General features: G+C 46.1%; 1 protein-coding gene, 1 long non-coding RNA gene and 1 other non-coding gene across 10 annotated transcripts in view; 1 reads left to right on the top strand and 2 right to left on the bottom strand.

Moving 5' to 3' along the window:
• The window catches only part of LOC144588873 (uncharacterized), a 550,407-nt gene that overhangs the window by 123,762 nt on the left and 409,733 nt on the right, over positions 1-16,912 (top strand). The window lies entirely within an intron of this gene.
• TRNAG-GCC (transfer RNA glycine (anticodon GCC)) lies at positions 12,615-12,685 on the bottom strand. Its single transcript has one exon. It is a non-coding gene; the product is annotated as a tRNA-Gly (tRNA).
• The window catches only part of TDRD5 (tudor domain containing 5), a 43,501-nt gene continuing 39,513 nt past the window's right edge, over positions 12,925-16,912 (bottom strand). For all 8 annotated transcript variants that reach the window (XM_072998163.2, XM_072998169.2, XM_078392359.1 and 5 more), the window contains 3 exons: positions 16,297-16,386; positions 14,475-14,637; positions 12,925-13,571 (listed from right to left, as the gene is read on the bottom strand). In XM_072998163.2, coding sequence (XP_072854264.2) covers positions 13,330-13,571; positions 14,475-14,637; positions 16,297-16,386 — 495 coding nt within the window. In that variant the 3' untranslated portion in view covers positions 12,925-13,329. The remainder of the gene's footprint in view (positions 13,572-14,474; positions 14,638-16,296; positions 16,387-16,912) is intronic.

Here is a 16,912-nt window from a genome sequence, read left to right as displayed (position 1 = left end):
TCCTTATTAGTTGGAATAACATGAGCTCCCCCAGTCAGTTTAGTACAGCTGGTCTTGACTGTCAGGGAGTTCGGAATTGGATGCTTTAAAAGGAATTTAGCATCATCACCATTGATCTTGTACATATTCTCGGTGCATCTAGGTAACAGGACTGCGACCAAAGGATGGTCCCAAAGTTCCTTAATAAGTCCCAACAAAGCCGGTAAATAGGATAAGCTAGGAGGCGGAGAATGTTCCTTATTAATGTCCCCAATTATAAGATCCTCCTCCAGAGGTCGGGGGTTCGTCCATATGTAGCTTAAGAGTCTTTGCCAATCTAGATAACATCTGAGAGTAGGAAGAAAAGTCCTCAGATGGCGAGGAATCATGCGGATCACAAGTGTCAGATCCAACCGCCTCTCTCACCGGTAGCTCATCAGTCTTTGGCTGTTGAGGCAGGTCACCATCAGAATCAGAGACTTGAGAGGAGAATGGTACCTCATCTTCAGACGAAATGTCATGGGTCCTATTCTGACGTCAAGGCTGGACGTCGAGCGTTGCTGTAGTAGCACACTGTGGAGGTGGTGGTATCGTCGACATCGAAACAGAATTGATAGAGGGATCCACCGGTTTAATCCCCAACGGGGCTGCCTGAGGAAATTTCTCAGCCTCATCTCGGCATCGACGTCAATGCTTTCACCGGGGGGTCGAAGCAGACGAAGATGACACATAAATATATTTAACATGACGTCGACGATGGTCCGACGATGTCAAAGAGGAGGAGGTGGAAGAATTCCTTCTACGTCATCTGTGTCTCCTGTGCCTTGAATCCCAAGGTAGATGAATCATCAGACGAAGATCTGTGACGACGTCGAGAACGACGGTGTTTCCCCTTACCATCCCTGCGAGGTGATCGATGTCGATCGCCAGAGACATGCTTCCTTTTTTCTGCTTTCTTCCTCGGCAGCGAGGTTGGACAGGAGGGAATCAGAGACACGGAATGAGCCAAAGATGCCCGCCCGGTGGAAACAGGGCTCAAAGGGGCAGAACCCAAGCTTGCAGTGACCTGAACAAGCTGGCTTGGCGTTGGGGAAGGAGCGCCAAGGGGTAAAATTGGCTCTGCTTGCCTGGGAGGGAGCAAAGGGGCTGCCTCCGACATGGAGTCCTTGTCCCTCGAAGAGTCCTCTAAAATCAGCGAGGGAAGAGATGAGGAGATGGGAGCAAGCTGCTAGGCAGAATCTTTACTTTTGTCTGACTGCTTGGTCTTCGTTTGTTTTACAGGCTTAGGAGCAGCGGCAGCCTTAAAGGAAGATGTCTTCTTAACTGCAGATTTCTTAGATGGCTTAGCAGCAGATGCTTCAGAAGTATTAACTGCAGGTAACTGGTGAGAGCTACCTTCAGCACGGGGAGTAGATGCGGGAGATGGAAGCTCCATAGTGGAAGGTTTGGAAGCCGAGAGAGCAGAGTCCCACAAATGCAACTTTAGCCGTTGCTGTCGTGCCTTCAAAGCAGCTTTAGTAAAAGCCTTGCAGTGCTTGCAATTTTGAGATGAATGCGATTCCCCAAGGCAAAACAGACAGGTTTCATGTCCGTCGTGATAAGGGATTTTTCCAGAGCAGACCACGCATCGGCTAAAGGGGCCAGAGCGTGGGGGGGCATAGGCAGAGATGAAGAGACAAGATTCAGCTGGTAAAATTGGCGGGAAAAGGGTAAACCCCAGTCAGAACAATGGGGGAAAAGCCAAAACATCAAAACAGAGTCCGCAAGGCAGAAAGCATAGTCAAGAGCACGCCAAGATCGAAAAACCAAGTAAAACACACAAGAAATAGAACTTACCAGAGCTAAAGCCGAAAGGAACCACTTCGCACGTTGGAGAAATGGAACTGAGGCTTGGGCGGGCGGAGCATGCGCAGTATAGGCAGTATTAAATTTAAATCTGAATTTAAATCCTGTTTTAACCAGTGAGAGATCATGCCTTCTCACATAAAGCATCTGTGGAAAAGCTGAAACTGGAGACTGATGCAAAAGCTGCTGCTTTGCCTTCCCTTCAGACAAATGAGAAAGAACACCCAAATTTTAACTCCACTCTTCCTGTGGTCAACAACACTTCAGGCTGATTTCCCAAATCCAGTGAAGTGAGAACTTAGACTTTGTTTTATTTTAATAATGAAATCCTGAGAGTAAGATGGAAAGGCGCTCTAGACGTCTGTCTCTTTCTGTATAGGAAGGCTCCGCTCCCCATACGACTTATACAAAGGATTTCCCTTTATTGTTGTTGAATTTATTTATTTATTTATTTATTTATTTAATTATTTATTTATTTACTATCCCGCCTATCTAGTCAACTCAGGACCACTCTAGGCGGCTAACAAGCAAAGAATAATAAAAATAAACATATATAAAACGACATAAATAATAAAACCTTACAAAGATAGAAAACCAGTGGAGAGGGGAAGGAAAGGAACATCAGGAATTGTCTGGCGGGAAGGCCTGCCGAAACATCCATGTCTTCAATTGATTCTTGAAGATATCCAGCGAGGGAGCCCCACGAATCCCAGGAGGTAGATTGTTCCAGAGGCAAGGAGCCACCGCCGAGAAGGCCCGATTTCTTGTCTTCTCCTTCCGGGCCTCCCTCGGCGTTAGGCTCCTCAGCCTCACCTCCTGGCTCGCACGAGTGACATGGGTAGATCTTGGTGGGAGTAGGCGTTCCGCCAGATATCGAGGCCCTAAACCATTTAGGGCTTTATACGTGAGCAGCAACACTTTGAAGTCGATGCGGAAACGGATGGGCAGCCAATGCAATGCGGCCAGAGTGGGCGAAATATGTTGGAATTTTTTCACTCCACTGAGTAATCTGGCTGCCGCATTCTGCACTACCTGTAGTTTCCGCAGCAGCCTCAAAGGAAGCCCCACGTAGAGCACATTACAGTGGTCTAATCTTGAGATTACGAGCGCATGTACCAAGGTAGTGAGCGCCCCCACATCAAGGTATGGCCACAGCTGGGCTATCCGCCTGAGATGAAAAAAGGCGGCGCGGACCACCGACGCCACCTGTGATTCCATGGTGAGCGCTGGGTCCAGATGGATCCCCAAGCTGCGGACCCCATCCTTGGTGGGCAGTCACCCCCCCAAAAGAGAGGGAGTTTCCCAAATCCCCAAATGTGGGGGGGCACCCTCAGTACCTCCGGACCCTCAGTACCTCCGTCTTGTCCGGGTTCAGCCTCAGCCCGTTCTCCTGCATCCATTGCAGTACAGCCTCCAGGCAGCGCTGAAGGCACAGAACAGCATCTCCTGTGGTATGGCAAAAAGGAGATGTAGAGCTGAGTGTCATCCGCATACTGATGACACAGGGCTCCACACCCCCTGATGACCCCACCCAGCGGCCTTACGTAGATGTTAAACAGCATTGGGGAGATAATCGACCCCTCTGGAACCCCACAATTGAGGCTCCACGGGGCCGAGACACTCTCCCCAAGCTGCACTCTCTGGGGACGGTCCTCCAAGAAGGAATGGAGCCAGGCCAATGCCAGGCCACCTATTCCCATCTCGGAGAGCCTCCCCAGGAGGATAACATGGTCAATGGTATCAAAGGCCGCTGAGATATTGAGGAGGACCAACAGAGACACTTTGCCCGTCGGCCTCCCTCAGTAGGTCATCACACAGGGCGACCAATGCCGTTTCTGTACCGTGGCACGGCCTGAAGCGCGACTGAAATGGATCCAGGGCATCTGTTTCATCCAGGAGCGATTGAAGCTGATCGGCCACCACCCTCTCGACCACCTTGCTTAAGAAAGAAACGTTGGCGACGGGTCTATAATTGCCAATTTCATCCACCGCCAAACTAGGTTTCTTCCTAATGGGCCTAATAAGTGTGTCCTTCAGGGCAGATGGAAATCTGCCCTCAAGGAGAGACTCATTAATTATTGCCGTGGCCCATTCTGTTGTTAAAGGCCTGGCTGCTTTGATTAGCCAGGCCGGGCAAGGGTCCAAGGAGGAGGTGGTGGCACGGCGGCGGTCAATTGCCCTGGCCACAGGGTCAGGCGTGACAGGCTGAAAAGAGTCAAATATCACCAGGCAGGACGGAGCGCTGGACATCTCAGCTCGACTCACTGTATTCAAAAAAGGAGAGAGGTCCCGGCGGATGGCCTCCACTTTTGATTTAAAAAATGCTGCAAATTGGTCCGGCGAAAAACTAGGGGGAGGGCCATCACCCAGACCAACTCCGGATAGGTCGCGTACTATACGGAATAACTCCGCCTGCCGATTGGACGCCTCGCTTATCCGGTTAGTGAAGTATGATCAACTGGCAGCCATTACCTTAGCCAGATAAAGGTTAGTAGCGACCTTGACAGCTATCCAGTTAAAATCCATCGGGTCCTTTCTCCATTTGCACTCTAGCCGTCTCCTGACCTGCTCCAGTGCCCGGAGATCCTGATTAAACCAGGGCGCCGGGCGGTCTCTGCGGCAGAGAGGGTGTTTAGGAGCGATCGTGTCTACAGTCCTAGCTGCGGTGGGGAACCAGCTGTCTACCAGAGCCTCGACAGGAGCACCAGCCAGGTCAGCCGTAACACCTCTCATGGCTTCCTGGAATCCAGTTGGATCCAGTAGCCTTCAAGGGCGGACCATAACAATAGGTCCCTGCTCCCTGCGAGGGGGGAGATCCATTTTAAGGGTGCATTTTATTAGGTGGCGGTCCGACCATGACAAGGGTACCGACTCGAGGTCAGCCACCATCGGACCACTCTCGCTCCCATTAATGGAAAAAAACAAGTCAAGTGTGTGGCCACCCACATGGGTGGGGCCGATGACATGTTTGGACATGTTCAAGAAGGCCATGGTCTCCAAGAACTCAAGAGCTGGTCCGGAAGTCTCTGCCCCCGCATGCACGTTGAAATCCCCAAAACCAATAGCTTCGGGGAACCCAACAGTGCCGCGGAGACAAAGTCCACCAGCTCCAGTAGGGAAATGGCTGGGTCGCGGGGAGCACGGTAGCCCAGCAAGATCCCAATACCATCCCTGGTCCCAATCGACACGTGGAGGGCCTCAAGACCCGGCTTTACCACTGAAGAGCGCCTAGCAACCTCCAAGCTTGTCATGGATTGGTTTATGTGGCTTAAATCTTGTAATGAAGATGGGATATGTACTAGTGAACAATGTAAAATGGATTCCATATTGGTTCTCTGTATAAATGATTTCTGGATGCTGACAGTGTACTTCCAGAGGGATATAGGAATGTTTTCTTGTAGGCCTGAGGAGGACATTCCTAGATACGAAGACTGGGCATTTGTTATGGCGGAGCTGCAGATGTGCTAAGGAAAACAACACCTGTTTCCCATGAGAAGAGAAGAAAGAAGATAAGGAGGGACTGTTTACCTGACTTTGTGCCTTGATTGGATGACAGCGTGAGAGACAGAGAAGAAGGGGGGGGGGGTTCCAGCTAAGCTTGAAAAAGGAACTCTTACTATGGACAATATCCTGATTTTTCTTTCATTCATTCTTTAACCTTTTTGGACTACAGTTTTTCTAGGTCTTGTTGCCTGCTGGGCAGTGCAGGTAACGGACAGATAGAGATGCAGGGTGATTAGGGAGAAAGGGGGGCTTTATGCCTTTTGCCCACCCTAATAGAGCTTTTTAGAGATTTTCTAGGATTTTTTAGTGTTTTTATATTTAAAGAGAATTTTTGCTTCATTTCTATTTTGTATCAAGCCTTGAAAATGATAACATGCTTGTTTATGCATTAAAATGAATTTATTTTGTGAATCTTTATTTTTTTAAATAAAATAATAATTATAAAAATCAATTGGTCTCTTGAACAGTATAGCTGTCTTAGTATTACCCTGAGGGGGAATTTGGGCCACATTTAGCTACTGAGTCCTACCCAGATTGAGCAAAATGGGTCTACTGACTACAAAGCTTATGTGTTTTTCTTTTTTTTGAATTTTCTACAGTTGCTGAAGTATCTTTTTAGGGCAGACTTGTAAGCAGAGGTTTTGGGGCAGCCCTTGGCTGAGGTCACCAGGGCTCAACCCAGCTGTATAAGGGGCACAAGCTTCTAATTACTCTCTGTCCGACTGGTCAAGCATCTCTTAGGAGAGCTGATCGTTGACAAAGCTCAAATCAGCTTTCAGCATACAGTGGTACCTCGCAAGACGAAGATATTTTCATCTTGTGAGGAACGTTTTCCCATAGGAATGCATTGAAATTTAATTAATGCGTTCATATGGGCAAAAAAAAATCTGAAAAAGTCACCAAGTAGGGAGCTGGGGAAAGACCATCGGAAGATTGGCGGGGGTCCTCTGCAGCCGCGCTCGCCACTTTCAGAGGTCCCCCGGCAGTCCTCCAATGGTGCTGGGCAAGCCTTCCCCAGCACTATTTTTGAATTTCCCGCCCTTTTCCCCTGCCTTTCTCTGTCCGGAGGCTGGCCGAGCACCATCGGAAGATGAAAATTTCGCAAGACAGGTCGCGCGGAACGAATTATTTTCATCTTGCAAGGCACCACTGTACTCAAATCACTCCCAGGTGAACAAGATAATATTTGCATGAAAGTATTCTTTGCACTAATTCCTATTTTTTAAATTCTAATTAGTCCATAAGCCAGCTAGCTCCCTCTGTTTTCCCCAGTATTCTGTCCTATTCCCAAGGTAGAAATCAGAAAGAAAGAAAAAAATCCAAACTCTAGGTTAGGTTATCTTTATATGTTGTACTATCCCCATTAAGAACAATGAAAAACCTGAACAATATTTGGTGTGGAAACTTCGTTTGTAATCTCTCCACTTGCTTTCTTGTAAGAGATTCTCTCCATCAAACATCACCCCCAAAATGCCCTCACAATCCCAGGGGCCTAATTCATCCCAGGATCCAGAACCCCATTTGTAACCCCTTCCCAAATTCTTTCACTCATTAATATATATTTGTACATCCCTTGTTAGAAAGAAACACATACTGTACTATCTCCTTAGTGTTTCAAGCTTGAATTAGTCAGTATTTGACTATGTTGTATATGTTTTCTAGTTTCTAGTAGATCACTGATTTTTAAAATTGTTACATGCAGCACTGATGTTACCTGTCTGTCATGGGTTTGGAGGGAAAAGTTCCATCCTATGGGGAGTGGAAGGCGGGACATCAGGAGGAGGGGCTGTACTGTATAAATATGTGAAGCGTGTGTGGAGAGTTTATGAGATGCTGAGAGACACTGGGATGTGACGAAGCAGCAGCTGGGAAGAAGAAGCTGTTGTGGGAGTCTGTGTGTCAGACAGGGTACTACTGTGTGTCAGAGTACCAACCTGATAGGTTCAGGTGTCTGTTGGTTAGCCAGAACTGATAGGTTCAGGGTCTGTGCTTCAAGTTAAGGGTTCTGTGTGAACCAAACTGTGTGTATGTATGAGTGAGAATAAGCCACGTTACTTTATTTTATTTACCTGATTGTTTATTTTTCCCTGTGTGTATTTAAATAAACCTTATTCTTTTTTATTGTTTAAAAATCCATCCCTGGTCTGTGTGACTTCTTACAGGGAATGGTTGGTGGCAGCTTAGTGTAACTGTGTGACATATCCCAGTAGGTCTGGGTTTGTCACATTGATTGGTGTCCAGCGTGTGGGATACGACTGGTCCAGTTGTCCAGTGGTCCAGCAAAGCCTTGGCAAGTGTGCCCAGAGCAAGGGGGGTCTAGTCAGGGACAGTCTGAGGCGCGTAGGTAATCTTCTAGGTGTACCTCACGGGGAGGTGCACTAGTGGAAGAACGTGCCAACTGGGGAGACTTAGATTAAGGTGCTCTGAGGTAGCCTGGTTTTGGCGGGAAAAAGCTGAGGCAAAACTGCGTAGTAACAGTGATCTAGCTTGCCAGCTGAGAGGCCCAGCAGAGGGGGGTAGGCTCTGACTCGATACTGTTGCAAGTTTAGTGCTGAAGAACAGCAGCAATCTCTGGGGAGAGCTGGTTCTGAGGCAAAAAGGAAAAAAGTGGTCGTTTTATTTTGAGGCTTGACTTTTAAAGCAGCCTGTTCTGAGGGGGGATTATGCCCTTGACTCGAAGCCAGATGGCAGACATGAGTGAAGTGAAAGACCCCCAGATTGACCAAGGTTCTGAGGATGAATTTGGCTCAGTGCAAGGTGACAGCACAGGAGAGCAGAACCCAGAACTTAGAAAAATACTCATAGCCCAACAGCATGAACTGAGGATGAGGCAATTTGAAATGGAGGAAAGGGAAAGAGAAGAAAGATTAGAGAGAGAAAAAATTGCTCTGGAAAAAGAACGGATGGCGTTTGAATTAAGGAGATTGGAACTGATGAACCAGAACAATAATAACAATAGGGATTCTGAGGGAGGCCAATTGTCTAAGGCTGACCTGAAGAAATTCCCTGTGTACCACAAGGGAGATTGTCCTGAGGTGTTCTTTTCCTTAGTGGAAAGAGCGTTTGTGGACTTCTCAGTGAGGGAAACTGAGAAGATGACCATCATGCGATCTTTAATCAGTGGTAGCCTGGCTGAGGTTTATGCCGAGATGCCTGAGGAACTGATGAAAGATTTTGCAGAGTTTAAAAAACTGGTGTTTGCCAGACATGGGATAAATGCAGAGCAGCTGAGACAAAGATTCAGGTCCCTCACAAAAAAACCAGAACAGACTTTTACCCAAGTGGGGGCCCAATTGGTGAGGCTGCTTGAGAAATGGCTATCGCAGGAAGGGACAGAGACCTATGAGCAGCTTAAAGACTTGATAGCCCTGGAACAGTTCTATTCAGTCCTGCATGGGGAATTGAAATTCCAGGTGAGGGAAAGGAAACCGAAATCTGTGGCAGCAGCCGCAGAGATCGCAGATTTTATTTCCCAAATAAGAAAGCCCTTGGGTGAGGGGAAATCTGTAGGTAAACCCAAAGAAACCTACAGCAAGTACTCTCAGGGACCAGGGAAAAGCCAGCAAGGGGGAGGGGCCCATGGTGAAGGGAAGCCCTCAGACATGAAACTAAGACCTCAGATTTTGGAGGGAAAACCAAAACAAGATGAGAGAGAATCAAAATACACCAGAAAATGCTATTTCTGTCAGGGAAAGGGTCATCTAATCTCAGAGTGTGAGAAATTAAAGCAGCTAAAAGGAATGGTGCCTCAGGAGTCTAGTGGGACCAAGCCAAAAGCTGTGTTCTGTGTCCAGAAAGAGCAAGGCTCAGTGTCACTGAGGGAGCCTGTTGCCATGACTACTCAGTCTGGAACAGCTACCGCTGCTGATCAGGCTGAGGAAAATGGTCCTCTTGTGGAGGTAAAGCGCTGCTTGCTGATAAAAACAGATTCTCAGTTGTTTGAGACAGCAGGGGTGGACGTAGGAATACTTGACCGTCAGTATAGGGGGCTGCGGGACACTTGTTCCCAGGTAACCCTGTGCCATCCAGATATTATTCCTCGGGAATTTATAATCCCAAATGAGAGCATGAAGGTGGCAGGGATTGAGGGGCAGGTAATCTCTCTGCCAGTAGCAGAGGTACCTGTCAACTTTCAAGGCTGGAGGGGAGATTGGCGGCTAGCGATTTCATCGACTCTGCCAGCAGCCGTGCTCGTGGGAAATGACCTGGCTGAACATGTGAAAAGGGTGCTAGTGATTACACGCTCACAAGCCACCACAGGGACAGTTCAGGGGGGTAATGATGAGCCAGAGACGGAAGCAGAGGGGAGTTCAGAAGCTGTGGTGGAAACCTTAACCACAGACAGCAGATTTGGACAGGAGCAAAAGGCAGACGCCACTCTCCAAAAGTGTTTTGAACAGGTGACTGACGCCCAGCTAACACCTGAAACCCCAGTGAGATTTCTGGAGAAAAAGGGGATTTTATATAGAGAGACCCTGAGGAATATCTCAAAAGGGGGAGATGGGATTAGAAGTCAGCTGGTGGTACCTGAAAAGTATCGCCCCATGATCTTACAAAGGGGGCACTCTGACATGTTTGCTGCACACTTAGGGGTGAAAGGGCCCCTTGATTTGATCAAACAAAATTGGGAGCAGATCACCCAGGATGACCCACAAGACGTTGTGACATACATAGACACCTTGATGAATGACCTAAGGAGAAATCTAGAGCTGGCAGCAGAAAACCTGCAAGCTCAGAAAGTCAGACAGAAAACATGGTATGACCACAAAGCTAGAGAGAGGCACTTTGACCCAGGGGAGGAAGTGCTTTGGCTTAGGCCCTGCAGAGAGAATAAACTGCAGCTCAAATGGGCAGGACCATATAGGGTCATTTCCAAGATGTCAGACCTGAACTACCTAATAGAGCAGGAGGAGAACCAAGCAAGGAGGGTGGTTCATGTGAATGCCCTAAAACCCTACTACAGAGGGGAACAGAGGGTTTTATTCGCGATAAAAGCAGCTGAGAGTGAGGAAGCTGAATTACCCTTCTGGGAGGATAGAGGGGAAGTAAAATACAACCCAGAGGAGGTAAAGATCAGTCCTGCACTCACCCAAGACCAGCAGCAAGAACTAAAAATGCTGCTTAGTAAATATCAACAGGTGTTTTCCAACAAGCCGGGGATAGTGAAGGGAGTGATGCATCGGATCCACACAGGGGATGCACCCCCGCAGGCAGTATCCCCATACCGAGTAACGGGACCCTATAGGGACAAGGTGCGGAAGGAGCTGGACGAGATGCTGAGGGAGAACATAATCGTCCCCTCTTCTAGTCCTTGGTCCTCTCCGATAGTCCTTGTGGACAAGCCTGATGGGAGCATTAGGTTTTGTGTCGATTACAGGAAATTAAACCGTGTAACCACTCCTGATGCCTACCCAATGCCCAGGCTAGACAACCTGATTGAAACCATAGGGGGTTGTCGGTTCATCTCATCATTGGACCTGGTAAAGGGATATTGGCAATTAAGAATTGATCCCAGGGATCAAGAAAAGACTGCCTTTTGCAGCCCTTTTGGTCTCTATGAGTTTCGAGTCCTGAGCTTTGGTCTCAGAAATGCACCAGCCACATTCCAAAGGCTGATGGACCAGACCTTGGCAGGGCTCAGTGACTTTACAGTGGCCTACATTGACGACATAGGGATCTTCAGTAATACCTGGGAAGATCACCTGATACACCTGGAGTTAGTGCTGCAGAGGTTAAGTGCAGCAGGGCTAACAGTAAAGGCCAGCAAGTGTCAGCTGGGTAGCCCAGAAATAAAATACTTGGGTCACATGGTAGGGGGAGGAATGATAAAACCCCTGGAGGCCAAAATAGAAGCTGTTCGTGATTGGCCTAGACCCAACACCAAGAAAAAAGTCAAATCATTTCTTGGGTTGGTGGGCTACTACAGAAAGTTCATCCCGAGGTTTAGCGAGATTGCGGCTCCGCTGACCGATCTGACGAGGAAGACGGCTGATGACCGCATCCCGTGGACCAGCGACTGTGAGGCGGCGTTCCAGAGGTTGAAGGAGGCGTTAATCAACTATCCTGTCCTGCGTGCTCCAGACTTCGACCGGGAGTTCATCATCTACACCGATGCGTCTAACAGCGGGGTAGGAGCAGTTCTGTGCCAGGAGGATGAGAATGGTGACCAGCATCCAGTGTCCTACCTGAGTAGGAAACTTCAAAAAGGTGAGAGACATTTGGCAACCGTGGAGAAGGAGTGTTTGGCCATAGTCTACGCGATCCAGAAGGCCAAGCCTTACATCTGGGGAAGACATTTTATTCTGTGTACTGACCATTCACCATTGCAATGGTTAAAGACAATGAAAACCCACAATAGTAAACTTATGAGGTGGGCTTTAAACCTACAGGACTATGACTTTGAAGTGAAGGTGGTCAGAGGGTCAGTGAACTGTGTTGCTGACGCCTTATCAAGAAGACCTGAAGAATGAAGACGGCGAAAGAAACATGGACTATGTGTATATAATGATGACAAAAAGTTAAATGTACCTGGTTTTGAATTTGGTTTGTATGAATAAAGGTAAATTGATGTAATGTTAATGGTAAATGTTTAAATGCATAATTGCTATGGTTAACTTAGAGTGTAAGTATAAGTAAGTATAATATGGTATGTATAACTGTTTTGTGTATTTTACCCAGGTTGTTTTTTGGTGAAAAGCACCTTAGCTTTCCCCCTACAAAACAACTTATAAAGAGGGGAGGTGTTACATGCAGCACTGATGTTACCTGTCTGTCATGGGTTTGGAGGGAAAAGTTCCATCCTATGGGGAGTGGAAGGCGGGACATCAGGAGGAGGGGCTGTACTGTATAAATATGTGAAGCGTGTGTGGAGAGTTTATGAGATGCTGAGAGACACTGGGATGTGACGAAGCAGCAGCTGGGAAGAAGAAGCTGTTGTGGGAGTCTGTGTGTCAGACAGGGTACTACTGTGTGTCAGAGTACCAACCTGATAGGTTCAGGTGTCTGTTGGTTAGCCAGAACTGATAGGTTCAGGGTCTGTGCTTCAAGTTAAGGGTTCTGTGTGAACCAAACTGTGTGTATGTATGAGTGAGAATAAGCCACGTTACTTTATTTTATTTACCTGATTGTTTATTTTTCCCTGTGTGTATTTAAATAAACCTTATTCTTTTTTATTGTTTAAAAATCCATCCCTGGTCTGTGTGACTTCTTACAGGGAATGGTTGGTGGCAGCTTAGTGTAACTGTGTGACATATCCCAGTAGGTCTGGGTTTGTCACATTGATTTGGTGCATTGGCCGGGAATCGAACCCGGGCCTCCCGCGTGGCAGGCGAGAATTCTACCACTGAACCACCAATTTTTGTGACATATCCCAGTAGGTCTGGGTTTGTCACATTGATGAATAGTGGTTTTTTTAAAACTACACACACGTGCTTTGGAAGTATTCCAGTTTCCTCAAGTATATTTTAAATTTGCCTTGGTTCTTAGCAAACAATTGCTTTTGAGAGCTTTAACTGAAGTCTTTGATGTTTAACATTTGGCGTATCAGATTTTATTCCACAAATTTCAACATCAAAAAGAGCCCGAAAAATCCAAAACAACCATCAAAAAGATCGTTTATGCATATGTTCAGGTTACATGTATCTGATGTGCCATCAAAAATATCAATTACAATATACTTCCTGTTTTACCAGGTTTTAGGTAAATGATTTTCCATAAACAAACATCTCAAATACTTTTGAAACCATTATATTAATAACAAAAACATCAACAGAAGTGTACAAGGGGAATGGGGAGAGAGACATAGAAAAAGAAGGTAACATCACAGCATTTAGTCCCAACTGAAACTTTGACCAACGCTCTTAAGGAGACAGAGTACCTGCAAGCTCAAACAAGATTTTTCACTCCTAAATTTAAACCAGTGAACAGCTGAACACTGAAAGTCATCCATTGATACTGGAACTTTTCTGAAAAGATATCCAACAAACAACTCCTTGGTCTCTCTCATATGTTCATTTTCCGCAAGCTAAGGGGAAAACATCCACCAGACCCGGCTAAGCGTGCAGAGGCTCCCAGGGCTACTGTAGGGTTGCAAGGGACACAAAATGCTGGAGACCTCTGAAGCTCAGCAGTGAACACCAAGGCATTGGGACCAACAGTTCGTTGAGCTGAGTCACGGCTAGAATTATACAAGGCGACAGCTTGGGTCCTAGAAGCATCATCCACTTTCTCTGAATGAACTTTTCCTGCATGGTGATAAGAAAGAAGTCAGTTCTGTATTTTGACAAACCATATTGGCTGTTTCATGCTTTTCTACTACAAATAGGAGTACCACCTTCTCATCGCTTCTCTTTACATCTCAGTGATAATATATGTAGATACGTTAGGGGCAAGTCATAGGATCACAGCTACACAGGAATGACAAAATATATACAGTACTTAAATTTGAGCTGAACACAATTCTCACATGAAGAAGACAATATTCATGCTGTGGTGAGAGAGGAGCCACATAATTTGCTCACTGCTTTGTTTACACGAACCCCATACACCCCTAAGAAATTCCAAATGGAGCTTTGGAATTGATCCATGTGAAAGTGGCTCCTACAATAAAAGGGAGCTAAAAAGCATTAGTTAGGCTTATGCATGGCAGAATACAGCCATACACATAATAACAAGTTTCCCTTGCCCACCAAGCCTCCTTGTGTAGCTCCTATAATCCCCCACTCCCAGAAAAAAGGGACCTGGGGTGTAGCCCCCGCATCTCTCAATGTTCCAAAAACACTACCCCACCAACAGGAAAAAAGAAAGGAACTTTTCGCTCCTTTCAGTTTGGGAGGAAAGGGTTAGGGTGTAGCCTGCGGAAGTCGGAGAAGAAATGGGTCAAGGCAGTCCCTAGAGCCTCTACAATTACAAGCCCCTGAGAAGGTGTCCTTGTCCCCTGTTGGAACAACCTAACTACAACTTCATACAGTAAGGGACTACAGATCATGTTTCACCACTCAGATTTGAAGTGCGATGGAACAGAAGAATTGTCATGTATAGTCTAATGGTACTGAAGTAAAAAGGGTCTGAGATTATTACTTCAAGAATTCCTATAAGCAACATTATACACCTAAGTACATGTGCTGTCAACCCACATCCCCAAGTACCATATAACACAGATGCTGATTGAGGAAACTGGGAACTGTCAGTGTTCACATCCAAATCCATTTTGCTCAGCTCAACTGATTTCTCTGAATGCTCAATGGAGACATAAAACTCTTCTGCTGCTTGTGACAAAGAATGAGACATCGCTCCAAGAGTGTCTTGTCTCTACAGACAAAAGAACAAGGCAGAAATCTGGTTTTAGGCATGAGGAAATCCATATAACCTATACTGTTGTAACCCAAAGAAAGTTATATGGACTTACTTGGCAAGGTTATCTACAACATACACACCATAGTTTGTAGCACAACAAACGTACAGTGAACTCACACTGAAAACAGTCAGTTTACCCCCAGCTCCCCAGCATGTGCTCACTGTCTCCTTGTAAGTGTATGACTATTTCATATTTTATGCTCTGTACTGCATGTTCAATAGCAACTGGAAAGGAAAACATTCTTGATCCATTTTTATTTCTTTGACCTATTTTTTGGTCCAAAACAGGACCCTCAAAAAAAAAAAAAAACCCTACAACTAAGGGCAGAACAAGAAAAAGCCAATTTGCTTCACATTATTATTAATGTGAAGAGAACAGAATGTGGTTTGAACAGAATATTTAGGAAATACTCTTATGGTTCAAAGGGCGCATTGACTCAGATGAAATAATCCATGAAGTGGAAAAACTGAACATTTGGGTATAAAATGTTCATAGAGCAGTAACTCTACTAAAGCTTTGTTCACCTGAAACAGGCAGGACTGGGATGGTGGGGTTGGGGAGGGGAGTCGAGTCCTCTCCCATGGAGTAAGATCCAGCACCAAGTCTCTCCCCTCCCCCTGGCTTTGAACAAGCAATTTACTCCTACACTAACCTCTACCACTGAAAGAAATTAAGAGTGTGAGGAAATGCATGTGGAGTGGTCCAATGTGATCTGTCTTCCAGTGACCACACCACATACATAGAATTGCACTCCCACCTGACCTTGATCTGTGCCCAAGGTCCAGCTGTAGGGTTACTACTTCTGGAGCCAGGCTGGAGCAATCCCCCAATAGATGAAAGAGGTACAGTGGTGCCTTGCATAGCGACGTTAATCCGTGCAGCAAAAATTGCTGTTAAGCAATTTCGTTGCTATGTGATTTTAAAAAGCCCATAGAAACGCATAAAAACCTGTTTAATGAGTTCCTATGGGCTTAAAACACACCTTAAAGCGAAGATCCTCCATACGGCGGCCATTTTCGCTGCCTCTTAAGCGAGGAATCCATCCCTACACACAGCGGGCGGCCATTTTTTTACCCGGCAGCCATTTTAGAACCGCCGATCAGCTGTTAAAAAATAATCGCTTTGCAATGATCGGTAAGCGAAACAGGGAACCGACCATCGCAAAGCGAAAAAACCCCATTTAAAACATTGCAATGCGATCGCTTTTGCGATCGCAAAAACTTAATCGCTATGTGGTTTCGTCGCTAAACGGAGCACCCATTAAGCAAGGCACCACTGTACTTGAAGAGAGTCCATTCCCTGCAAAGCAACTCTTTCCAGTGTGATCAGACAGTCATGCTTTCCATCTTTTGATCACACTCTAAGAGGGAAAGGATAAAGATGGGAGAGTAACAAGGTTTTGCACAGGAACACAGAAGCCAGAAGGCACACACAGATAATTAGCTTAGCAAAGTGAGAGAACAGATGCCAGAACATGGAACAGATCTGTAGGGTCCATGAAGGTATGCTGATTTCACCAACCAATGCTGGCTTTCTCACAACCAGCCACAAAAATGTGCTTATAGTACTAAGGTCCCCTTACAAGGTAAGCCAACTCAAACAAATTTATTTACCTCAGTTCCTTCAAAGGAGTTCTGGATTTTGCCTTGAGGTTCTGGATGAGGACTTTTCTTCTTCTCAATGGTACTGGAAATATCCACATTCTGCCAAGCATAAGTTAAATATATAGTTGGAAATACAAATCTCCAAAATAGTAAAGAATAAAAAGGGCAGTTAATCCAATCATAGTGCAACGTATTTATTCACATAGCCAAAAAATGGTAAGTAGAGGGCGATTTGAATCAAAGAGGAGAGGGAACTTGAGTTTTTCCTCCTCCATCTCAATTTTTAACAGATCACAAGGATGCAGACAAAACTGTGGCTTGACAGCCATGAAGAACCAGAGAGAAAAAAAAGTTATTCCAGGTGAGATATGAGTATTCTTGGTAGAAGGATCAACTAGTGTGGGACTGGAGATACAACAGCCCATCTTGGATGACTGTTCACTTTCCCAGAAAAGTCAAGTTTGCACGATGGTGGATAATCTTGGACCCAAGACAGTTTTCAAAGGGATAGGTGGGAACACTGCAGCCCTACAGATTTTGCTGGATAGTAACCCCCATCAGCCAGACCAGCACAGTCCTTGGCAAGGGCAACTACTGGAAATGGCAGAACAACATTTGGTAATCT

This window comes from Pogona vitticeps, chromosome 4 (assembly GCF_051106095.1).
Source record: "Pogona vitticeps strain Pit_001003342236 chromosome 4, PviZW2.1, whole genome shotgun sequence".
Lineage (NCBI taxonomy): Eukaryota > Metazoa > Chordata > Lepidosauria > Squamata > Agamidae > Pogona > Pogona vitticeps.
Note: the sequence above shows the minus strand (reverse complement) of the source record. Positions and strands in the feature narration are given on the sequence as shown.